The sequence below is a fragment of the Halictus rubicundus genome, chromosome 1, assembly GCF_050948215.1.
Source record: "Halictus rubicundus isolate RS-2024b chromosome 1, iyHalRubi1_principal, whole genome shotgun sequence".
NCBI classification, from domain to species: Eukaryota; Metazoa; Arthropoda; class Insecta; order Hymenoptera; family Halictidae; genus Halictus; species Halictus rubicundus.
The window spans coordinates 2,119,541-2,144,209 of record NC_135149.1 but is presented as its reverse complement, the minus strand read 5'-3'; the positions used below and the strand labels follow the sequence as shown (position 1 = coordinate 2,144,209).

General features: G+C 39.1%; 4 protein-coding genes across 7 annotated transcripts; 2 read left to right on the top strand and 2 right to left on the bottom strand.

Moving 5' to 3' along the window:
• Positions 1 to 133: 133 nt before the first annotated feature.
• On the top strand, positions 134 to 4,503 carry D12 (YEATS domain containing 2 homolog D12). The gene is made up of 5 exons (XM_076805861.1): positions 134 to 388; positions 622 to 1,003; positions 1,248 to 3,970; positions 4,057 to 4,127; positions 4,359 to 4,503. The coding sequence occupies exons 2-5, from the start codon at positions 919 to 921 to the stop codon at positions 4,474 to 4,476; spliced, it is 2,997 nt and encodes a 998-aa protein (XP_076661976.1). The 5' UTR covers positions 134 to 388; positions 622 to 918; the 3' UTR covers positions 4,477 to 4,503.
• Positions 4,504 to 4,901: 398 nt separating this feature from the next.
• On the bottom strand, positions 4,902 to 6,859 carry LOC143365612 (uncharacterized). 2 transcript variants are annotated; one of them, XM_076805961.1, is made up of 5 exons: positions 6,546 to 6,859; positions 6,243 to 6,487; positions 5,991 to 6,128; positions 5,194 to 5,902; positions 4,902 to 5,115 (listed from the first exon to the last, which is right to left on the bottom strand). In XM_076805961.1, the coding sequence occupies exons 2-5, from the start codon at positions 6,460 to 6,462 to the stop codon at positions 4,905 to 4,907; spliced, it is 1,278 nt and encodes a 425-aa protein (XP_076662076.1). In that variant the 5' UTR covers positions 6,463 to 6,487; positions 6,546 to 6,859; the 3' UTR covers positions 4,902 to 4,904. The 2 variants fall into 2 exon arrangements, with proteins under 2 accessions (XP_076662076.1, XP_076662066.1); XM_076805951.1 differs by having other exon boundaries at positions 5,991 to 6,487; positions 6,546 to 6,847.
• Positions 6,860 to 13,259: 6,400 nt separating this feature from the next.
• On the top strand, positions 13,260 to 19,112 carry Grip163 (gamma-tubulin complex component 6). Its single transcript, XM_076805642.1, has 15 exons — positions 13,260 to 13,594; positions 13,698 to 13,912; positions 13,988 to 14,229; positions 14,309 to 14,438; positions 14,521 to 14,886; positions 14,964 to 15,074; positions 15,167 to 15,337; positions 15,421 to 15,719; positions 15,790 to 16,009; positions 16,093 to 16,324; positions 16,417 to 16,612; positions 16,703 to 18,095; positions 18,217 to 18,426; positions 18,506 to 18,678; positions 18,746 to 19,112. Exons 1-15 carry the CDS (start codon positions 13,420 to 13,422, stop codon positions 19,071 to 19,073), a joined length of 4,461 nt encoding a protein of 1,486 aa, XP_076661757.1. The 5' UTR covers positions 13,260 to 13,419; the 3' UTR covers positions 19,074 to 19,112.
• Positions 19,113 to 19,216: 104 nt separating this feature from the next.
• On the bottom strand, positions 19,217 to 24,653 carry Ilers-m (Isoleucyl-tRNA synthetase, mitochondrial). Of its 3 annotated transcripts, XM_076805708.1 has the most exons (14): positions 24,289 to 24,653; positions 24,067 to 24,189; positions 23,854 to 24,001; positions 23,571 to 23,775; positions 23,195 to 23,499; positions 22,941 to 23,107; positions 22,601 to 22,837; positions 22,304 to 22,476; positions 22,091 to 22,229; positions 21,861 to 22,018; positions 21,636 to 21,779; positions 21,318 to 21,531; positions 19,585 to 20,025; positions 19,217 to 19,469 (listed from the first exon to the last, which is right to left on the bottom strand). In XM_076805708.1, exons 1-14 carry the CDS (start codon positions 24,496 to 24,498, stop codon positions 19,224 to 19,226), a joined length of 2,910 nt encoding a protein of 969 aa, XP_076661823.1. In that variant the 5' UTR covers positions 24,499 to 24,653; the 3' UTR covers positions 19,217 to 19,223. The 3 variants fall into 3 exon arrangements, with proteins under 3 accessions (XP_076661823.1, XP_076661830.1, XP_076661840.1); XM_076805715.1 differs by lacking the exon at positions 24,289 to 24,653 and having other exon boundaries at positions 23,854 to 23,991; positions 24,067 to 24,188; XM_076805725.1 differs by lacking the exon at positions 19,217 to 19,469 and having other exon boundaries at positions 19,706 to 19,961.
• Positions 24,654 to 24,669: the final 16 nt, after the last annotated feature.

Here is a 24,669-nt window from a genome sequence, read left to right as displayed (position 1 = left end):
CTGCGCCTGCGCGAAACACTGAAAAATATAACTAAATACGTATGCATTGGTATCCATGTCGTTCGTAAGTACGTAAGTATTTACGTATATAAATATGTAAGTATACACGAGGTTGCCTCGGGTTGCAAGTGTCTGTAGATACATAGGTACTGTACTAGTAGATACATGTGCAATGATTTTTGAAAAACATTTAGCAAATTATAATAAGTTAGCGTTGTTTTTTATGGTCGTTGCATTCATGCTGAGAAATGTACAATACGTGCGTGTAGACGGGGCGTATGGCATGACCGAGCGAACTCGATGTGGAAACCTACAACCTCTTCGTGAGATTTCATTCCCGTGTAAATACAAGTCTCGTTAAATACCTAGACATCTGTGATCAATATACGTAAGCGCTTTTATTATACATATGTATTTAAATACGGCTCGAGGCTCGAGATTTTTTAAAAATAATTAGCAACGACACAAGCCGTCGAAGGATACGGTAAACGTTTGAAATCAAACGTTCAATATCTTATGTATATAGGATATGTACGACGATCGCAACCCTACCGCATACAGTAATTTCTCGTGTGACAGCTTTCACTGAAAATATGTATAATCATTTTCTTGTGGTTTCAGCGAAACACGTGAATCTTTACGTTTGAATTATTCTTTTGCGAAAAATATAACCTATAACGTTTGTTTACGTAAACGTTGTGTACACACATATACATATATAAATACATGAAGATACGTACCGGAGTTTAAAACGCAATCCTCTGTCCATAGGGAACTTCGAAGCAAAATCGATGATCAGAAATGTTCTGAAAAAGAACTGCTACCATCGATGATAATGATTCATCGTCGTAACACATAAAGGGTTGTCTTTAAAACGTATATATCATTCTCCTGTATGTTCAAAGCTGACTATGGTAAATGAGTGCCTTAAAAGATCACGATCCCGATTACGGGCCTCCCGTTGCAAATAACGAGAAACATCAACGACTTTACGAGGAAAACGGTACGGCATTGCAACGTTATTATATTGTCGTAGAACGTTGTATATTAGAATTGTTCCTTTTCCTAATCAGAGATTTGAGACTTTCACGGCCCGGCATCATACAGTTTTGTCTGTTGAGGCTTTCGGGTGTAAGCCTCAACAGGCAAAACTGTATGTTCCCTTTCCTAGTTCAAAACATGCAATACGAAATATTAAATGGTGGAAAAGCAACATTATAAGACTAAATTTTTATTGATATTTTCAGCGAGAAACAATACTGCAAAGAAGATAACGGCCATTATCGAAAAGGAATTTTCTCAGGAAATAAACGCGAAAGAGAAAGAAGTCTTAGAGATACAGGAAAGATTGCACAGAGCGTCGAAAGCTCTACATTTTTTACGATACGTGATAGTTGCTGATTTTTATAATCGCAAGCAATGTCAGAGTTCGCAAAATGGGGAAGCAAGACAAGCCCAAATTCATCCTGCGATCAAACAATTGATAGGTAAATCGCCAAAGGTATGCGGTAGTTTGTTAGTATCGACGAATTCAACCGTGAAAACGCAACACAGTAATGTGGATGATTCGATCGCATCATATCCTGTTGCAACGTGTCCCTCGAACACAATTGCCTGTCCAATTTTGAATTCGAAGCAGCAATCCGAGAAGGGGATCTCCGAGGACGATCCCTTAAGAAAGAGAAACAATGACACCGTCGACCAATCGCGACCAAAGAAAATACCGCGATACATCCCGCCGAAATCCGGAATCCCGGAGCCTCCTTGCCCGTCGAGAGGAATCCGACACAAGGTCAGAAAACGTATAATCATTGGAAACATTTCAAAGTGGATCCCTCCGGAATGGAGAGAAGACGCGGCTAGTCACAAATGGACAATGTACGTCCGAGGCAACAAAGACAATCCCGAGATCGACGATTTCGTTGGCAAAGTCAGATTCTTTTTACATCCTAGCTACAGGCCTAACGACGTCGTCGAAGTGACAGCACCGCCGTTCTGTCTATCCAGACGTGGCTGGGGTGAATTCCCCTTAAGAGTGCAATTGCACTTCAAGAGCGCGCTCGATAAGCCAATGGACATAATTCATCACTTAAAGTTGGATCGCACGTACACCGGTCTGCAAACTTTGGGATCCGAAACTCTGGTCGACATATGGATCTACGCGGATGCTCGAAATTCGAAACCTGTTGCTCCGTCCTGCTCATACGATGAGACCAATAAATCAGAAGCCGAAAAATCAGAAACTCGTTTCGAATCCAACGACGATTCCAATGTCAAAATGGTAAACGATCCACGTTCGGATTCGCATTCAAATTCGGATTCGGATTCGGATTCGGATTTCGATTCGAATTCGGATTCGGGTTCAAAGTTTCAGTTGGGTTTGAAGAACAACGACTCGATTGTGATTATCAAACAGGAGGAAGAGGAAACTTCGCTAGAGATCAACGAAACTTTTCTGAATATCGAAAAATCGCGATTTTATGTCGACCTTGATCACGACTACTGCGGATCGAATCGTCTTGAAGAGAACTTAACCATCGATCCCTGCCTATCGCTCAAAAAGGAAACGACTTCGTCGACAAACAAGATCGTCGACGAGAACCTCGAACAAGTGAAAGCAAACGAAGAGAGAAAATCGTCGGAGCCTTCGTTATCGAGTAAGGACGAAGTCGACGGAAACAGGACAAAAGCGCTTCCGTCTTCTTGCTCGAAACTTCAGTCGAACCTCCGTCCTTTAGAAATCTCGATTCCTCCATTGTTCGAGACGTCGAACAAGCACGTGCTGGTACTACAAAACAACAAAACGTTCACCGTGGATATTGGAATTCCGCGCAACGACGACCAAACTCGTAAACCGAACAACGATTCTACGACAAAACCAAAAGCGAGTTTAACCGTATCGTCGCGTGGTATGAGCTTGTTGAAGAAACCGTCGTGCTCGTCCAAGGCGAATTCAGTACGTGAAGCTCAGCCAGGACTTAAGCTTCAGTTCTCCAAGAGTATTCTCTTGAACGTAAATTCGAATGTGCCTGCGTTAAAAATAGCCGAAAGAAGAAATCTACAGGACGATCATCTTGTTGATGCTCCCAGGAGATCGGAACACCCAGAGGAATTCGCGACGAGAGCCGTTTCGGAAAATCGAGAAGACAAGGAATTACAATTACAACCTGCGCGGCAAAAGATCACCGTGGGCAAAGACAAGCACAAACTGCAGAGCAAGAAGGAGTTCTACGACGAAGCGTTCCGCGCGATCGACGCCGCAAACATTCAAGATATCGAAGGCCTGCTGAGATTCATCGTCAGACGAATGCCTATGGTAACTCGAGACGCTTCCGATTCGGATTACAAGCAGCTTCATCCTTACGCGTGTGTTACCGAGAAAGATTTTTTTGAATACACTATCGCGAAACGAACCGCCTGCGAATGGAGTCGGGCAAAAACTATACGATGCTTGTTAAAGAACAAGGCGTTTCCGGAGCAAGAATTGTGGACTGTCAAAGAGATCATGATTTGGGCAAGACTCCACGGGCATACGCCTTTTCGATTCGGTTCTGGGCTTTTCAGTGAGCAAGTCAAACGACCGAACAATCTGATCGATTCCACCGTATCGCGAACCACGTTTACCTGTTCGGAACCCGATGCTTTTTGTAAATGGCTTGAAATTTGTCCGACTCGTTCGTACAGTCAATGGTTTGATTCCAATTCACAACAGTTTCACGAACACGACGTCGAAGTGGATATCGTCGACGAAACTTTCTCGGAGGTCGAGAAAAAGAAGTCAAAGGGGGATATGGATTTCAACGAGAGGAATCTTTCCGCCTCCAAGATCGCTGTATTGGAAATGGAGACGAAATCGATACCGTTTCACGATTTTGTCTGCGAAACGGCAAGAGAAATAGGCGTAAAATTGAATCACGAAGAAGTTTTGCCCAGTGTGGTGGATTGCGCAGCCAGTCGAGCAATAATGAGAGTAAGATATGCAAAAGATTTCTTCCTCAATTTTCTCGGTAACGATATATCCCATCCGTTACGTGTCTAATTCGTTCTCTTTTTCAGGTCATAGAATGTCTTGTGGACGATTTGGTTAGAATGTCTTTGGCGAAAGCTTGGGAAAGATGCGATAACGGGTAAGCATTCCTTCTCTATTTGGCGCATTTGTGTGTATATTTTTTTTTCTTTTCTAAAAACATTCATAATTATTTATTATGCTGGAACTGTAAATGTCACATGTGTATATACATAGCAAAATTTGTGTGTGTCGTATCGTATGGTATGGTATGGTATCATGTCGTACTATATCATATTATAGTATATATACATACATCACGATGTCGTGACGATCTCTGTTTACTTTGTAGATATCCGAAGATGATTGTTTTGGACGACGTACGTGGAGCTCTTCTAAATCGTGAAGAATTCGACATTTTTACGAATCAAGGATTAGGATCCAAGTATGGACAAACATCGACGGATTAATTCGAAAAAATACGAGACACAAGAATTTAGGCACAATGAAAACAAACTATTTCTACTAAACTGAAATTATATCGTTTGCTTGGACAATATGCTTCAGTATCAGGCCTGAAAATGGCATCCTCGCACATGTACAAATTTCGAAATTTGATTAAACTTAGTATATCAAGTTTTCTACCAATAAAAATGCAAAATTTTTTTTAATACTGAATTATCGATCCTCTCCTCGCTCTTCTTTTTCTTACCTTGCTATTACACTCGCAACGAATGTGTTTCATTTTAAAGTAAAAACGTATGGTTCTTTTTATCCCTTAAAAGAAAGGCATTGCAAAAAATTAAATTGTGCGAACGAGGAAAGAAATAACATAATACTAATATTGAGTATTGGTTTGCACAGTTGAGAACCTTATAAACTACTGTCATTGCAGAGTTTATCGCATTATAACATAGTCATTCTCTTGCAGAGCAGTTTGGGACTGCAAGTGATGCAGAGTAATATCTTTTAATCTTGGTGACATGGGAACGTAATTGCAGGTGTCCGCAACTTTTTGCAATGTAAAACTATTTCTTTCGCTCTGTCCTGAATTTCGGTTTGGCATTACCGATAGAATACCGCTTTCAGAAATCAACACGTCTTGAGACCTTCAAAAATAAAACATTAATGTTGCCAAAAAATTGAAACGTACGTAACGTTGAGCCGTACTAATCTCAAACACGAACCTAACACCCTTCATCGATTCTGATGCACATCTTTGTCGCGGTGGTAAAGGTGGAGGTTCGTCCGATCGGCAATTATGGAAAAATTGATCCATACAGAAACGTGAAGTTGTTGCTCTACCGCACTCTACCTCATCCGCAATTTCTTCGTAAATCCCAGAAGCTACTGAAATATCGGAAATTCTTCTATCGTAAGGATAACTCGACCAGTCTCCTCTGTTGCTGGTAACATTTGGAACACTGAATGGTTCCGGTTGATAGACATTTTCTGCCTGCTTGTTGTGGACTTTCGAACACGATTGTTCGTGCTCTATAGTACCTTTTCTACTTTTATTTAATTTCCTGGCGTCTATTCGTTCGCTCAGGATTGAATAATTTCGTTGCGTTTCTTCAAACTTTAATATTCTAAGATCACCCTCGCTTAAACTCCAGGGTCTCCTTATCGGTTTGTTTCTCGGACCACGACCTTGTGTTACTAACTCTTGAAGTAATTTGCCAGCTTCTAAACAAAATATATGAAGCTCTCCGACTCCGCCACGGAATTCTTTAGTCGTATGAATTACGCAAATGCATTTAACGTCTTCTGGATGACCCGCCGTACTATGATGAAATTGACCAAATTCTTTCCATTCGAAAGTTTCTATCTCTTTGCCTGAGTGAGCGTCCTTAATAAACATCCCCATCGTACCAGCTACCAAATCACCGTACAATCCTAAAAAATTATTAAAATTTCACTGTCACCATGTTATTTTCTCTAATTACAGGTCAAATATCGATAATATATATACGATATTGTGTACCGATAAGTCCTGATGCCTTGGAATGCGCATTATCCACCATAGATATGCTATAAGATCCGGGCAAAAACTGATTCTTTCTGGGTCGCAAAAGTTGCCTGATATTAGCCATCCATCGTTGCGATTCTGTTTCTGAAGTACCTGCAAAGTATATCAACGGCTTCCTTTCTTTGGTAGGAAATATGCCAAAGGCAAACTGTTTAGACCTAGATTGAGTTCGACAAATAATAACATCCGACGGTATTGTCAACGAACTGTCTTTATCGTTTGGCAATGCATTGAAGTTGCTGCTAATGTTATAATCAAGTTGCACTTTAATGCCCAAACCAGGACCCAATTTTTTTATAGAACACCATCGTCTTCTCCAAACCTTCCAAGGAGCTAGAGTCCTTTTCTTCACCTTATGAACCTTACATTTACCATTGAGATACTTAACATCTAGAAATCCACAAATCTCAGTGTTTTCTTCGGCCATTATGGTATCTATTCCTAAGAGGTATCTGTAGAATGTTGGCTATTAATGTCTAATAAAATAAAAATAACGATAGGGGACCTTACCTCGAAGAAATTTTCAAACGGACAGCAACGAAAGCATCCTTATATGCACAGTGTAGCTTAACACAAATCGTAAATTATCATTTGGTTTTTGAAAACAAGAGTTCCATCAATGGATACATTTTAATTCGAATATTAACGGTGAAATTTCTCAAATGCAACAAATTACAATGCATTCGGATAAACGTCCGGTCACGTTACGTACAATTTGTTGTTTATGTTATTGTTTACTAAATACACAGTTATCGGATGGTACTGAATAAGTCAATCTTAAACTCAATACTACCAACCGTGATGACTGTTGTTGCATGACCACACGAACGTAGTTACGATAGGGAGTATGTGTAACTCCCTAGGTAATCCGACAGGTGGCATAGTTGGCAGCAATATTGTAGGGAGTTTGGCGCTAGAGTCGTCATTCCTCTGGGCAGCGCCTAGGGAAAGCACAGACAGGGAGTTGGCAGTCCTACGCCCAGCAGAGCTGTGGTTGTCTTGTAGCGTGGCCAGTTGACCACGCGAACATAGCTAGATATATATATATAGCATCGATTAATGGCGTGGAGAGGGAAATTTAAATATAAGATGCAATCGCGTATTTAATACATATGTATTCTATTTGGACGCGATAGTTTAGAGTAGGTAAAGAAAGACCGGGAGAGTTCCATAGAGATCCTTGACGAAATTCGAGTCGGCGAGACTAATTGAGGAATTTAGAGAAAGTCACGCAGCCTCTTAGAGTAGCTTCTCCAATTCAACATAAATTAGGGATAGTCGAAGTCCGGAATCAGTTAAGGACAAGAGGTCATAAATTCTCAGTCAAGGACCACTTGGAACTCCCTCGGACCTCTCTCTTGTTCGGTCCCACATGGCCCCACGTCCCTTGTTTTGGCGGGGCTTCACCCTCATGCGTACCCCACTCCCGTGCGTGCGCTATTAAGATCCATCCACTACCAATCACCATCAAGCAGCAACCGGAAGACGAGTGATCCGACGAATCAACGCCTAGCCAGAAGATCCCAATTTTCCTATTGGCTAAGGAAGCGAGACGAGAAGGAAGAAGCTAGAAAAAGGATTCGAAGCTCCAGGATGAGACAGAACTCATTGTAGAACTGAGGGAGTTACATCTCCAAGTACTTCTAATAAAATCTACAACAGTTTTTCGCCTTTAAACTCTGTGTACAAAGTTTATTTCTTAACTTCCACGAGCAGAGCGCTTCAGCGCTTCACGGGCACTCGAACCCACAACCAAAATCCCTATTCCACCACACTGCGACGCAACAGTCTAACTGAATTTCTTTTTCTTCAGGGCGTGGGTATCAAAAACTAAGCATACCAACTGCTTAGTCTAAAAACTTAAGTAGTGACTCTGGTAACTTAAAACCACAGAGGAAATGAGAGTGCTCACGTCCGGAATTTTAGTGTCCCTGTAGGAGTGTAATATATTTCTCCAAATAAAAGACGTCTTATCTCTTTCAGTATTTATTTTAATCCGTAGCAATTTGTTATGTCAATAATTTTGTTGGTAGGAAACCAGAAACAAAATAAATGATAACGACTAAATATAAACAAATTAATCGATACAGAAAACTACATTATCTACAACCGCCACATCCCCGGTATAGTGCTGCCCCCTAGCCTAATTTTTAGCCTGGACCAGAACCTGCATCATTAGCAGCGAATTCCTAATAATGCCTGAGTGGATTGCTACTTCCACATTAAAAGAGGCTCTTCTATGTAGGCTCTGATCCAGCCTAAAAGATGATGCAGGTTCTAATACAGGATAAAAAGATGATGCAGGTCCTGTTCCTGGCTAAAAAGATGATGCAGATTCTGTTTCAGGCTAAAAGGCTGATTTAGAAAAGTGGGGACACTAAAACCCCGAGCGTGAGCACTGTCATTTCCTCTCTGGTATTACCAGAGAGGAATGAGAGTGCTCACGCCCGGGGTTTCGGCGTTCCCACTTTCGTGACATCGCCGCTTTAGCATGGCACAGAACCGGTCAGTCTTTCCTGGAACAGAACCGGTCAGTCTTTTAGCATGGCACAGAACCGGTCAGTCTTTTAGCATAAAACTGAACGCACATTATTTTTTTAACCAGGATTAGAACGTACAGCTTAATTGTTTTATATGAAATATGTAACTAACATGTAAATCTTGTGTACAAAATCTCTAATATTAATTGTAATGATACGTATTTTATTTTTTTTTCCAAGTTTGTAGTTGCAAACTTTAGTTGTAAAAAATGGAAAATCCGGAAAAATTCGAACAAATAAAGATCTCATATCGAAGTTTAAAAGCGACCAACCTGAATATTAATTTAATAATGAGCTATTGTCATCAACACTATCTTAAATTTTTTCATATATTTAGCTACTGTTATTATTAATTTAAAAAATTTTTCCTTTAATGAATAAATATTTTTCCACCTCAGCACCATAAGATTTTTACTAGATGACTTTAAAAACACATTAGAACTATTTTTAAATAATTTTACTCGAAAACATTCTAGTTTACTCTTTATTTCACCGTTCTACTAATTTTTTATGGGCTGCATTGCAGCTCTGTTTAACACTCCTTTACAACTCAATACCATGGTACCATCCATATTCAAGGAAGAACAATTTTTTGCGACGACCATTGAAAAAACAAAAGTGTTTCCTTCATTTCAGTCCTTTAGTGCGTTGGTGACGTAGCGCCCAGCACACCTACCTGTGTTCTGTGTAACATCTGGAGTTTTATGGTACGCTAACAATTGCTATTGACTCGCAAGCCAGACCGTACAAGCGAATGCATCCACAACTTCCAGAGACCTGCCTCCAAAACTAATTAAAGGAAGGCTAGACATGCAGTGTGTACTATACTCCTCAAAAGAGGCGGATTCCAGTCGCTCGTGTTATAAACCTCATTCGATACTTCATCGAAAGGGTGATCTTACATATTTCTGTAACAGTTCCAAGTGCATGCACTTTGTTCATGATACCCTCTTTGTAATTATTAAATTCAATTAAATATTAAGTAAATCTTTCACGGTGCTAACGGCCCTCGCAGAGATGGGCATTATTTGGGATAAAAAATTATTTAAATGAAAATTTGAATAAAAGATACTTTATCTTTATTTGTTATTTGAAGGTTCGAATAAAAAAAAGCATCTTTATTGGACGAGTATCGGATAAATAATTTTATTCGTCGAGAATTTATCCGACGAATAAAGATAATTTTTTCTATTCGAAGCGGATTTATTCGAACTTCGAATAATTTTTTCATCTTTTATCTGTATCTTTTATTCGAAGGCTTCGAATAAATCTTGGAATAACTTTTGCCGAGCGCCGAGCTTCAAAGACCCAGCAACGACGGACGACATACAATGTAAGCGAATGGAGAATCGCGCACGTATGAAAGTTTAAACTTTTAGATTTTTCAATATATCCTCATGAAATTGTGACGAGCGAATGGAGGGGATTTTCCTGATGAAAATGAGGTCAAATTCGAGTGTAATCGAACAAGTTTCACTGATACCTAATTTTACGATAAAAAATACAATCTCATTAAAGACAGTCCAAATGATGTCGTGTTTGGACTCATTTCGATCGGAACAAGCTCTACAACTCATTCGTCTTAACAATATTGTTCTGATTAAAAACATACAAGCATAAATTGCCAGTAATGCTCGATTCCCCATCTGCTTACATTGTAGGCTGTTGGTCGGTCGCTGGTCTTTGAAGTTCCGAGCTCGCAGAGTCGCGAGATATCGGTGTGAAACAACTACCAATCCAATTGCAAAACTTCATTGTTTTTCATGATATTTTTATGGGACTTGCGCCAACTAATTCGTGGCATTCTTCTGATTAAAATGACACTAAACACGGTACAAATTGGACTGTATTTAGCATTTTTATCCGTAGATTTATTCGAAGGCTTCGATAATTTTTGCTATAACTTTTGCCAGCTCGACGAATAAACGGCGACGACGGCCGACGAGGACCGACGAGCGCCGAATGTCTAAGACCCAGCGACTGCCAAACGGCACAGAATGTAAGCGGATGGAGAATCGTGCATTATTGGCAATTTATGCTTGTATGTTTTTAATCAGAACAATATTGTTAAGACGAACGAGTTGTAGAGCTTGTTCCGATCGAAATGAGTCCAAACACGACATCATTTGGACTGTGTTTAATGAGATTGTAATTCTTATCGTAACATTACATATCAGTGAAACTTGTTCGATTACACTCGAATTTGACCTCATTTTCATCAGGAAAATCCCCTCCATTCGCTCGTCACAATTTTATGAGGATATGTTAAAAAATCTAAGAGTTTAAACTTTCATTCGTGGGCGATTCTCCATCCGCTTACATTGTATGTCGTCTGTCGTCGCTGGGTCTTCGACGTTCGGCGCTCGTCGGTCCTCGTCGGCCGTCGTCGCCGTTTATTCGTCGAGCTGGCAAAAGTTATCCGAAGATTTATTCGAAGCCTTCGAATAAATCTACGGATAAAAATGCTAAATACAGTCCAATTTGTACCGTGTTTAGTGTCATTTTAATCAGAAGAATGCCACGAATTAGTTGGCGCAAGTCCCATAAAAAAATAATGAGAAATAAAGAAGTTTTGCAATTGGATTGGCAGTTGTTTCACACCGATATCTCGCGACTCTAAGAGCTCGGAACTTCAAAGACCAACGACCGACCAACAACCTACAATGTAAGCAGATGGAGAATCCAGCATTATTGGCAATTTATGCTTTTATGTTTTTAATCAGAACAATATTGTTAAGACGAATGAGTTGTAGAGCTTGTTCCGATCAAAATGAGTGCAAACACGACATCATTTGGACTGTCTTTAATGAGATTGTAATTTTTATCGTACCATTACGTATCAGTGAAACTTGTTCGATTACACTCGAATTTGATCTCATTTTCATCAGGAAAATCCCCTCCATTCGCTCGTCACAATTTTTTGAGGATATGTTGAAAAATCTAAAAGTTTAAACTTTCATTCGTGCGCGATTCTCCATCCGCTTACATTGTATGTCGTCTGTCTTCGCTGAGTCTTTGATGCTCGGCGCTCGGCAAAAGTTATTCGAAGATTTATTGGAAGCCTTCGAATAAAAGATATAGATAAAAGATGAAAAAATTATTCGAAGTTCGAATAAATCCGCTTCGAATAAAAAAAATTATCTTTATTCGTCGGATAAATTCTCGTCGAATAAAATTATTTATCTGATACTCGTCGAATAAAGATACTTTTTTTATTCAAACCTTTGAATAACGAATAAAGATAAAGTATCTTTTATTCGAATCGTTATTTAAATAATTTTTTATCTAAATAATGCCCAACTCTGGTCACAGGTGCCTTTTGGAAGGACAGCCCACCTGTTATCTAAACATTCTTTTAAAGTCCTTTTTTTACAGTCGCAGAGGAAGAAACGCTCTGTATTTTGGATTTCAAGTAATTGTAGACACTTGTATGATTCTGTTATATATACTACTTTGATAAAATTAGAAAATAAAAATTATGTGGCGTGTGTAATGTCGTACAAAGCAGTTTCAGATGAATGATAATGTGTTCAGGAACTGTTACAGAAATATGTAAGATCACCCTGTCGATGAAGTATCGAATGCGGTTTATGACACGAGCGACTGGAATCCACCTCTTTTGAGGAGTTTAGTACACACTGCATGTCTAGCCTTCCTTTAATTAGTTTTGGAGGCAGGTCTCTGGAAGTTGTGGATGCATTCGTTTGTATGGTCTGGCTTGCGACTCAATAGGGATTGTTAGCGTACCATAAAACTCCAGATGTGACACAGAACACAGGTAGGTGTGCTGGGCGCTACGTCACCAACGCACTAAAGGACTGAAATGAAGGAAACACTTTTATTTTTTCAATGGTCGTCGCAAAAAATTGTTCTTCCTTGAATATGGATGGTACCATGGTATTGAGTTGTAAAGGAGTGTTAAACAGAGCTGCAATGCAGCCCATAAAAAATTAGTAGAACGGTGAAATAAAGAGTAAACTAGAATGTTTTCGAGTAAAATTATTTAAAAATAGTTCTAATGTGTTTTTAAAGTCATCTAGTAAAAATCTTATGGTGCTGAGGTGGAAAAAATATTTATTCATGAAAGAAATTTTTTTTTAATTAATAATAACAGTAGCTATATATATGAAAAAATTTAAGATAGTGTTGATGACAATAGCTCATTATTAAATTAATATTCAGTTTGGTCGCTTTTAAACTTCGATGTGAGATCTGTATTTGTTCGAATTTTTCCGGATTTTCCATTTTTTACAACTAAAGTTTGCAACTACAAACTTGGAAAAAAAATAAAATACGTATCATTACAATTAATATTATTCTTAATTTATATTAATTAGAGATTTTGTACACAAGATTTACATGTTAGTTACATATTTCATGTACAACAATTAAGCTGTACGTTCTAATCCTGGTTAAAAAAATAATGTGCGTTCAGTTTTATGCTAAAAGACTGACCGGTTCTGTCCCAGGAAAGACTGACCGGTTCTGTGCCATGCTAAAAGACTGACCGGTTCTGTTCCAGGAAAGACTGACCGGTTCTGTGCCATGCTAAGGCTGAGCAGATGTCAGCACTATATCGGGAACGCCGAAAACCCGGGCGTGAGCACTCTCATTCCTCTCTGTTCTTACTTCACACATAGAAAAAACTGTGTAGAAATATGCGCAAAGATGTTGCGCACAGCATTTAAAATTTTGGCGTAACGAGGAGATTGTAGTAGGTATTTTAAATATGTACATGTTTTGGTTGATGATTCTTAAACGACATCACGCGGAAGTGTAAATACGCATTCTTATATTGTAATGAATAGTTTGAATCTATAATTACTATCAAGAATATCATCATCATGAATCTCAACAATGATACTGATGTCTACGGTCTTGTAACCGAATTGAGTAGACATATATTGCAAGCACATCGACAGCCTTTTCAACGAAACACTCGATTTACGTATGAACATGATTATAAAGTGATCAAATATCTTCGGAGCAAGGCTTTTGAAATATTATTGAAAAAAGCTGGTGAGTAAACTTTTCAAGAACATAGTGGTAACATTTGAATGTGTAATAACAAAGTTTTACTTGTGTCTGTTTTACAACTTGGTTATTATGTTTTTTTCGTCAGATTATTCGGATCTTGAACAAGTAGATCCAATACTTGAAATACAAAAGCATGTCTTTGTAATGAAGTTAAGGTTAAGGCGTTTATGCGATGCTAATACGTTGGAAAGACTACTGGAGGAACTCGAAGAGCATACTTGTTTGGAAGCACCTGTTTATTCTGTTCTACAGCTGTTAGTTCAATTAAAAAATTTCAATATCGTTCCTGAACCAATTACGGTAAGTTCCAAGTTTAAATGTAAAAAATATTTGAAATTTCATTGGTTTCTATCTTTTCTCATTTATAATGTTTAGAATATATTTTATTATGGCAAAGCTAATCCTGCTGTGCCTGAAATCATGTACACAACAAATAACGTATCGTCTTTCCAAATATATCCTATGGAATGTTTTGTGTTGTCGGATAAATTTGAAGCGACGTTAGAACCTCAAAGGCTACAGATTACACATGTTATGCCAACTACAGTTATGAACGAATTGCACTTTTTGCATGGAACAGTAAAGTCCAAAGGCACAATCGAAACAGAGTCTATAGAGTAAGCCGCATAAAAATTTACAAGCTTCTTTTATTTAAAAACAATTTAACGTTATTGATTTTGTTTTTATACGTGGCAGTATATCTGTTGCATCTGATTTTATATCCACCCATGCATTCGATACGGTATCCTCTCAAGCACTGATGTTTTCAAACCATCGCTTTATCAAACACCTGAGTTTGGATCCGTATTTGTCACGGGAAATAGCGGTGAGGAATAAGCTATACCATCGAATTGTACTCGGAAAAAGTCTACCAATTCAAACAATTCTAAAATAATTTTCTCTTTCAGTCGTACGACAACAGGGAGGAATCTAAATTTACTTTTTCTAACGAAAAGGGTCTTGTAGCAAACAATTCGTGTCTCTTGTCTTCTCGCTCGGAAGCAGTAATCATGGAAAATGAAAGTCTTATAGGTACCTGGAAGTCTTCGGATCATAGTATTGTAGATGAATTAGAGTATGCTATCGATGGTTGGAATCAGGAGTGGAAAGATACTTACGTATACGACACGTCTCCTTTCGATCGTCGTACATGGGAACGACTCGGAGATATACAATGTACGAAAGAATTAGGGTTTTTGACCGATATGCCAGCAGCTTCAATACATTTAGTAAAAATGAAACAAATGAGTAGTTTACCATTGCTCTCGGAAAAGGTAAAGCATACATGTTTACGATCGTTCTTATGTTACCAATTCGCTAATATAATATCTCCTTGACTTGTTTCATACAGCTAATGAACTCTGCGCTCCTCGTGGAAGAAATTCCAATACGAGACTTTGTGAACGACGCGAAGTCGATGTTACTTGGAATAGAGTCAAATACCTTTTACTATGCACACATGGTATGTAATTCCGATGGACATTCGATCGACTTCGATTGACTTGAAAATTCGGTCAGACGGTAATACGCATCTGGTTAATCTGAATTTGATAGACAGGATTCATCTTGCGAGAGAACATTAGCGTGTACGGTGTAAGCTCGGAATTATTAGAGAAAGTTTGCCAAGAAGCTATCAATTGGGGTAACTGTTTTCGATTCTTATCGGACTTTATTACGCCGAAGTCACAAAGCGGCAAGTTCTCGCAAGAGGGCCTTATATTTAAGGTTTGAAAGGAATTTTTATAAATATAAAAATAAAGTTGGAAATTACAATATTCATTCAAGCAATTCAGTCTGTCGCTTTGTAGGCTGTACGTACAAATATTAAGGAACTGCTGCTCCATTATCAAGCCGTGCTTGTAAGAATCTTTAACTATGAGAATAATTCGGAAAGGTTGCTGAAAACGTTTCAAAGAGTGCGTCCAGTGGCCAGCCTAATCACTAAAGTTGCCAAACTGTGCGAACCTTACAGAGAAAATCAATGTACGCTTCGGGAAGGAAGTAGCATTATCGCTAGAATTTATAACGAAGCGGTTCAGGTGACAAACGCGAAAGTCGCTTTGGTATTCTATTCTTTATTGAAATCTTGCTGTGAAGTTTACTTTCGGTACATATATTATTTTAAGAAAGATGCGTTTGATGGTAGAATATACGCCCCTTAATCAAATAGTTTTCAGGTTTCTCCAAAAATGGATGTTCGAAGGCGTATGCGACGATATTTATGGAGAGTTTATGATTAAAACGCGACCGCAATACTTACGTAACAGGGACCATAAATTTTGGACGAAAAGTTTCAGCATTCGGACAGAAGGGATTCCAGGTTTTTTAAACGGTTTAACGGAATCGATACTTCAATGTGGAAAAACCGTGCGACTTTTACGAATCTGCAGTACAAAGGTACGCGTCCAAGTGAATAACATTAAAGTATCGTATAATTGTAGTACAAACTACACCGTACTGATCTCAAAACGATGTTTTAGAATCCCGTGTGCCGTGTTTGTCTGACTGAACAACCCGAAGTGAAGGTTTGCTTGAGTATAAACGCGTTATACGAACAATCATTGAGATACCGTATTTACGAAGAGAAAGGAAAATCTGCCCTTGGTCCGATACTTTCCCTCTCCACGGCCATACAAGGTAAAAAACAACTGGAAAAGGAAATGGCCGAGTTTGTAGTTCGCGCACAACGTGATACGCTCACGAGAATCAGGGGTAAGAGAAGCTTTTTCGAAATTCTAAAATATCCGCTAGATATCTAGATATATCAAAAATATGTCAGAGTACTTTCTGTTTTTCGATTTCAGAAGAACGAGAGGCTGCGCTGAAGAAGATAGCACAAACAAAACGCGACTTCCTAACAAATTTGAAAGAACAATGTTTGATTGTCGAAGCACAGAAAAAGAATAAGAATAGAAAACAGAAGAAAGAAATTGAATCGTACGATACGGAATTTTTATTCGGAAGTAGCGCTTTGCAAGAAAATTTACGACGCATCGAACGGTACACTAATTTTCTGATTCTACTTGTCATTTACTGTTTGGTTCCGTAACTGTTAATCTTAGTCAGAAATGAATCTTTTTCTTGTCGCAGAACAAATATTTTGAATTACTATGAGAATCTAGCACTCGACATTGATAAACGTCACGCACGTTCTCAATGGCGTGCTAAGAGAATGGCATTCTATGATAAGAGAGTGGATGTACTAACGTCGACGAAACAAAATTCGCAGGACCTATTCAGGAAAATTCTAAGAGAAAGGGACGAAGCAGATGAAGTAGAAAAAGTAAAAGAAAAAGGAGAAGAAGAAGAAGAAAAGGCTAAAGCTGAATCCGTTTCTGTATCCATCTCGGGATCGAGCCCTCTGACAGAAATATCAATACCGTTCGAAGACGAAAATAAAAATTACTCGAGAACATCTTGTCGAAGCATTGTTCGCACCGCATTCGTCGACATAACTACGAACAATAACAACGTAGAGAACAGTTTCTGTGATTTCTTGAACAATCGAAAAGTAGAAGAAGAGTCGAAGCTAAACGATACCCCAACCAGAACAGCGGCCATTGTTACCACGGATACCAATCGGTTATACACAGACTCGAATACAACGGTACCTTACATCAAGTCGACCGTCGTCGCCGTTGAGAGACCAAATGTCTTAAACGTTGTCAAGATCGATAATGCGGCAGCGATGAAATCGTTCGTTAGCAAAGACTCGACGTGGTCCTTGGAAGGTAATATGACGCCAAATAATAATGAATTTGACATACGAAAGATTCGGATCGCATCGAATTCGAACGATTTGCCAAGAAATGTTGTCGATGATACCACGGATACTCCGAACGAGAGAAACGGCTTGGAAACACCCATGTCTTGTACGACGGACAATTTTCCTTCATCGGTGCAAAGTCCTGTGTCGGAAACGCATCCTTCAGAGGATCGATCGCCCATCGAAATCTCAACTACCGACATGTTATCCAGTAACTCTCGTACATGTACAAAATCGCCTACCGCCATGAGAAAAGATGCAACGTTCTCCGACATATTTGCGTTGCAACAGGACGAACCGCCTTCCATCACTACCATCGCGTTAACGGAAACAACTCCTTTAACCGTTGCCGACATCGAACTGATCGATCACACTTCCCTCCAAGCTTATCTGGAGAAATCGATTCGTATTCCTCTCGAAGTGCAGAGCCGACTCGTTAACAATGCCGTTATCAAATACTTCGTGGAGGAAAATAATTTACTATTGCACTTGCACAGCCTAAGAAGTTACTTCTTCTTGTTGAACGGAGAATTCGCCAAGAGCTTGACAGATTCGCTGTACACCCGTCTGTACGAGATCTCGTTACCGGTTGAATTATTTAATTCGGCCACGTTAACGAATCTGCTAGAACGAGCCCTAGTTAATTCGTTCAATAGCGTTTACGTAAACTCGGAACTTCTCGGCCTATCGGCGATAAACGCACCGATGCAGTTACATGTATGTAAGCGACAAATCTACAATGCGTCGTTCGTTTTAGTTTTACTTTTTTGTTACTCTTATATTTACATATGTATGTACTTGTATTGTATCGTAACGCGCCCTCGCCTACGCTTCGTAGATGTCCGATCCAGCTGCATTGGACTGTCTTTCGCTGAATTACAAGATAACTTGGCCGTTGAATATTATACTCGACGACGCGGTTATGCAACAATACGGTAAAGTATTTAAATTTCTAATAACAAGCGGCCGGGTATCATGGGTGTTACAAGAAGATTTCAATATCATGAAGAGAGAACGGAAAACACTCGCGTCGCCACAATATCATAAGGTGAGTTGACTTTCGTTTGTCGATCACAGAATTTATGTACAATATACATACAATGATGCTCGTGTCGATTTGTTCACAGTTGCAGCTCTACAGACATTCGATGACGCAGTTTATGAACGCGTTGCATAATTATTTAACGTGTAGCGTCTTATACGCTAGTTGGACTGAATTTGAGAAAGATTTAGAAAATTCTTTGACCCTGGATCAAATATATTTGTCGCATGTAAATTACATAAAACGAATACTTTCGAGGTAAGAAATTTACGGGTTTTCATAGAATGGCCTTTTCCTTACTCGTCTTATTCGTTTCTTTTTACAGATGTATGCTCAATGCTCGTGGTGAAAAAGTACGCGTATGTTTAAACAATATATTTAAAGTTATCTTGAAATTTCACAATAGATTACGATCTCAAAGATGGACCATGAAATCTACGGTATGCGTACATCCCAATTTTAAGAGACTAGAACAAATGTATCAAGCGTTTTGCGAATTACGCGCATACATGGCGCATGTTGCGTTTAAATTAGCTACTAGCGGTTATCAGCCACATTTAATGCATTTTTTAAATGCCCTTAACATAAATCATTTATACGACTTAACTGTAAAATCTTATCGCGGTTCTTCAACGGAACCTTCAGACTTATGAAACGTTAATTTATTATCTTTGAAATTTGTATCTTTCATCGTAAGTTAACGATTAATAAAAACAAAAAAAAAAATGATAGAGAGAGAGAAAGAATCAACAAAGCCGGTGGTGACGCTGCTGGACGTTAATATTACATTAGCGTATCTTTTCTTACTCTTTTCCACTGTAATTAACGAGCGTGGATTTCTCTTGGACAATCATGTCGGCACAACGCGAACACAAGCCATCTTCACGTTCTTCGGGATACCTTCTACATCGTTCGCATAAAACTTTCTGGACAGCATTCACTTGAATGTTCGTTTCGGCAATGGTTTGGTTCTCGATCAAATTTATCGAAGATGCTTGCAATATTTCACACAATTCGGACGTCGATTGTATCTTGTTATCGTGCAGAAGCTGCACGACATAGAAAGAAAGAAACAAACACCAAATTAGATATTCTCCTATACAATGTATTCTCGGTTTATTTTTTATATTTCGTTTGCATTTTCCGTAGAAACACGATACTTACGGAGAGCCAGAGGAAATCCTGTTTCGTGGCTTCTATAGTAACAGACGATTGCCATCTATTTGTACCGGTGATGTTTTGAAATTGTTTTCTTATACGAAGGGCCGCGTCCACGCGTTCTACGATTGTTTGATCGTTCCAAGACTCTGGAATCTCGTACGATGTACGGTAGAACGGTACTTTACTTTCATCGTGATTTTCCGGATGATGTAACCATGCTTCTTCGACCAGATGCGGTACAATCGGAGCCATAGTTCTCAAAAGAATGGTCAAAGTTGCTCTGAGAACTTCAATAACCGCGATACGCAACGGTGATGTAATTTCGTCGCAGTAGAGTCTGTCTTTGATAAGGAAACAGTACAGAGCCGATACATCGTTTGCTACGAAATTCATAATCGTTTTACTGGCGTGATGATATTTGTAACCGTTGTAATGTTGTAACATCTAACGAAGTAGAAAATTATCGTGAAACGCATTATTAGTCGTAGAGTAAAATGAAAAATTGGTAATTATATAGAAGTTGGTCCTCCTCACTGATTTTGATGACCTTGAAATATGTTGTCAAGGTCATCATTCTGAACAACTTTTCCCTATACGTGTTACCGCCGCTCGATTTTAGTTTTCGAGATATTCGCAAGACACTGCCCGCCCAGGCATACGAAAATCGAAGAGTAGTCTTTCAAAATTGAAAGCTCACCTTATGTAAGTATGTATGACCAGAATAAGACCCTGTATTCTCTCTCATCTTCACAGCGTCTTTACAAAAAAAAAGTAAACAGACGCCGCGCCGGAACAGGCTTACGTTGCCACGGAGCGTGCAAGAATACGGAAACTTCAATACGGTAGTAGCAATAGTTTTTAGCGAATATCTCAAAAACTAAAATCGAGCGGCAGTAACATGTACAGTGAAAACGGATTATACGTGGCCTACACTTCTAAGTTAGCCGACGTCGAAATATCCCTACTACCACGGGGCATACCCCGTGAGGGGCCCAGAAGCTCGAGAGCCGCCGCCGCTGAGAAGTATGAACATGACACCGGTCGGGTATATCGGTGTGAGACCAGAAGACCACTACGAATCCAATTACAAAACTTCTTTATTTTTTTATGAAACTTTTGCCAACATATTCGTGGCGTTATTCTGATTAAAATGATACTAAACGCGATATAATTCAGATCACATTTACACTAATTTTCCGTTAATGTAATTGTAATGGGAAGTAACTTTCATCGTTCATTACACACGTAAATATCATCGGAATTATATCATATTTGGTTTCATTTTAATCAGAAAAATGCCACGAATATGTTGGTGCAAGTCCCATAAAAAAATAATAAAAAATAAAGAAGTTCTCGAGCTTCGCTGTCCTTTTCTAGATTCAGCACTGCACCAATGAAAGTAGAGTCTCGTCGGCAGCATTGGCGACGCTGTGACTTTGGCACGTAACGTGTAGGACATATGAATTACTGCGTGTTTACAGACCGATGTTGGCTGTAAAAGACGTCAGACTATTGCTGTCCTTTCTACGTTCGAAACTTCATCAAAGAACATTGCCCCGAGCACGACAAGACCCGAGTTTCCGGCATATAAAGCGGATTCACTGTATCGGAAAAAGTTATTCAGAATGATGACCTTGGCAACATATTTCAAGGTCATCAAAATCGGTGAGGAGGACCAACTTCTATATAATTACCAAAAAATTCAATTTTGAAAAAGATTCATAGGGTTACGCTACCTCTTTGTTGTAACCATACAATCTGTACATCATGTATTTGTCGATGATTCGGTACTGTGGCTCGCAGCGCACGTCTTGACGGTGCGAACATAAAGCTCCCAAAAGGAAACGCAATATCGAACGTATTCTATGAATGGATTGTTTGCTACCATCGAGTAATGCTTTCGAGACAGGCACTTGCAAATGCTGAGACCCATGACTAGCCACCCACCACCTTTGGAAAAAATAAACGGAAAACAATTCGATGAATATTATAGGTTTCGTCAGATAATTTCATTAGGTTCATTGCTTTCAAAAGTGTACCGTGCACTCATATACCTTAAAACATCGACGCCATAAATCGGCTTTTTTTCCAAATTGGCTCCACCTAGGAGAATTTCTTCAGGATTGATTACATTTCCTATGGATTTTGACATCTTTGATCCATTTTCGTCGACTGCAAATCCATGCACGAATAGCGCCCTAAAATCGCAAAAACGAATATCAAATGAATATCTCAATCTTCTCGACACATCCCTCCCAATTGATAGATGTTTCGCTTACTGATAAGGTGGTCTGTCTTGTAAAGCGATAGACGTTATCAACGACGATTGAAACCAACCACCGAATTGATCGTATCCCTCTAAATAAAGGTTTGCTTTGCCTTCCGGCAAAACTGCTGACCACGATATGCCACTGTCGAACCAAATGTCCAGGATATCCTGAGAAAAGTATTCGCGCTATCAATCTTGGATTCTATGTACATATACTATATTCTTCACGGAAGTGTTTACCTTTCCTTTTTCCATGTCGTCTATGGGAACGTTCATCTGTTGAATCACGTCCAATCCTAGTAATTCTTCCTCGGAATATTTCCACCAACAGTCGGGACCGTACTGATCGATCGAATGACACAGACGTTCGATCAATGCCCTAAAAGAATATCGAAGATCAGAAGAACACAACAGTAAAAACGATAATGTATTGCAGATCCTCATGAAGTATACCTGCTCGTAAACGGTTTACCAGTTTTTTTACTGTAAAGCACAGGTATGGGTATTCCCCAGGAACGTTGCCGCGAGATACACCAATATGGTCGATCTTTTATTCCAGCGATCAGAGCATTCGTAAAAGATGTGCGATTGCATTCAGGATATATTTCTATGTCCTTGACACTGTCCTTGTGCAAACACGATACACTCATTTCCATTAATCATCTATCGCACGAGCCATACGTCAACTATAGGTCTACTACTATAGTCTACATGCGTATAAAAGAGGAAATGTGAAAAAGGATATCTTACAATGGCTTTGTCCCTCACGGAATTTATATTGAAGAACCATTGACTGCTGGCGCGAATAAACACCGGCTGTTTTGTTCGCCAATCGTACGGATAACTATGCGTGAACATTTCGACGTGTAACACATCATCCGCGATACTGTGTAAAACTTTATCCGTTCCTTCCGTCAATACGCTCAGTCCTTGAAATTCTGAACCAGCTGCTTCGGTGAATCGACCTTTCACATCTACCATGGATACCTACACATAAAAAGTTTCACGAATCATCAGCGATTAAAACACATACTTCAGCATGTTCGTTCGAAACTGTTGTATACTATAAATTTCAATATTATGTACTCACGACAGGCATTTTATTCTCCAACGCGACTAAAAAGTCTTCCCGACCATGTGCGGGAGCAGTGTGAACCAGACCCGTTCCTACAGTCATCGTGACGTGTTGCGCAGCTAAGAAAGGCAATCTAATTTTCTCAAACGGATGAAGATACGTGGTACCCTCCAATTCTTTGCCTGAAACATCAATACCGATCGCGCGGACATAGTCAAACCATTCGAATAATTTCTACCACGGATTATAACAGAGACAATCGAGACTACCTTCAAAGCGCATTATTGGCTTCAGTGGGCCGATTTTGGTTTCAACGTTTTTCAACAACTCCTCCCCGATGATGTTCAAGTTTCCCCTGGTATCTTCGGCGACGCAATACATGCCATCCGTTGAAAAACAAAGAGCTCGATTGGCTACCAAAGTCCAAGGCGTTGTCGTCCATGTAAGCGCGTATACGACACGATTTTTTAATCGATTCAATTTTTTCGGCAAATCATCGATGCGCATACGAACGATCGCGCTTTTACTTTGATGCTTCTCGTTGTATTCCAATTCAGATTCTGCTAGTGCTGTTCTACGATATAATGATACCAAACGAATCTTACAACCCCTCAAAATAAAATCAAATTTAATATTTCATTGTACCTGGAAGAAGCTGACCAGTAGACAGGCATGAAATCCCTAAATATAACACCCTGTTCGTACAACTTTATAAATTGTCGAAGTTGGTTTTTTACGTACGAAGACCGATTTGTAAAGTAACATCCAGATTCTTTCCAATCGGCCGTAACGCCCCAAGATTGAAAAGCTCGTCTCTGTTGAATAACAGCTTTCTCCGCGTATTCTCGAGCTATGATTATTGTAAAACAAAATTAAAACTTTGCGACAAGAATTAATATCGCTTGGAAATCATGCTCTGAACTCTTACCTTGCTGCCTGATCGTTAAAGGATCTTGCACATTGATATCTTGAATAGCTTTCAGCTCGATCGGTAGTCCATGACAGTCCCAACCAGGGACATAATGAACGCGTTTACCCTGCATGACATTGCTCCTCAACGTGACGTCTTTAAGAATCTGTAAGCAAAGCAACGAAAAATGACAAAATAAAGACACTATGAACATCGTAGTGGAGCTATCACCTTATTAATAGCATGTCCCATGTGTGGAATTCCATTGGCGTAAGGAGGTCCATCGTGTAAAACAAACTCTGATCCCAACAGATTTTTCCTTTGCCATTCGTATAATTCGGAAAAACCACATTTCTAGAAAAACACAATGTAGTGGAAGGTACATACGTAGTCGAGTAAACGAAAAATTACTTAATTCTTTCAAAATTGTATATGTGTATATAAATTTCTTACCGTAGTTAGATACTCGTCTTTTTCGATCCGTTCTTTTCCATTAATTTGCACTGGAAACAGAGTTCGTGGAAGTAGAACAGTTTCCGAATACTTGTTGCTTTTTTTCAACGTGGCTTTTACTTTGGTACCACGAGCTATTTTTTCGTTCACTTTATTTTTAACCGAACTAGTGAAGAACGTTCGCCTTTGTCCAACTAATAGTCTATACATGTTTACAATTGTACAGCGCGAACGAGTTTTTACTTTACAATAGGTTACACGTTACACGTGAGTTTACAATTCGAACGTGCGAACCAAATAACAAATCAATAATTCTATCGATACGAAAAACAATTCTTGATATCCATTAACAAAACATTATTCGAACGAAATTACATATAA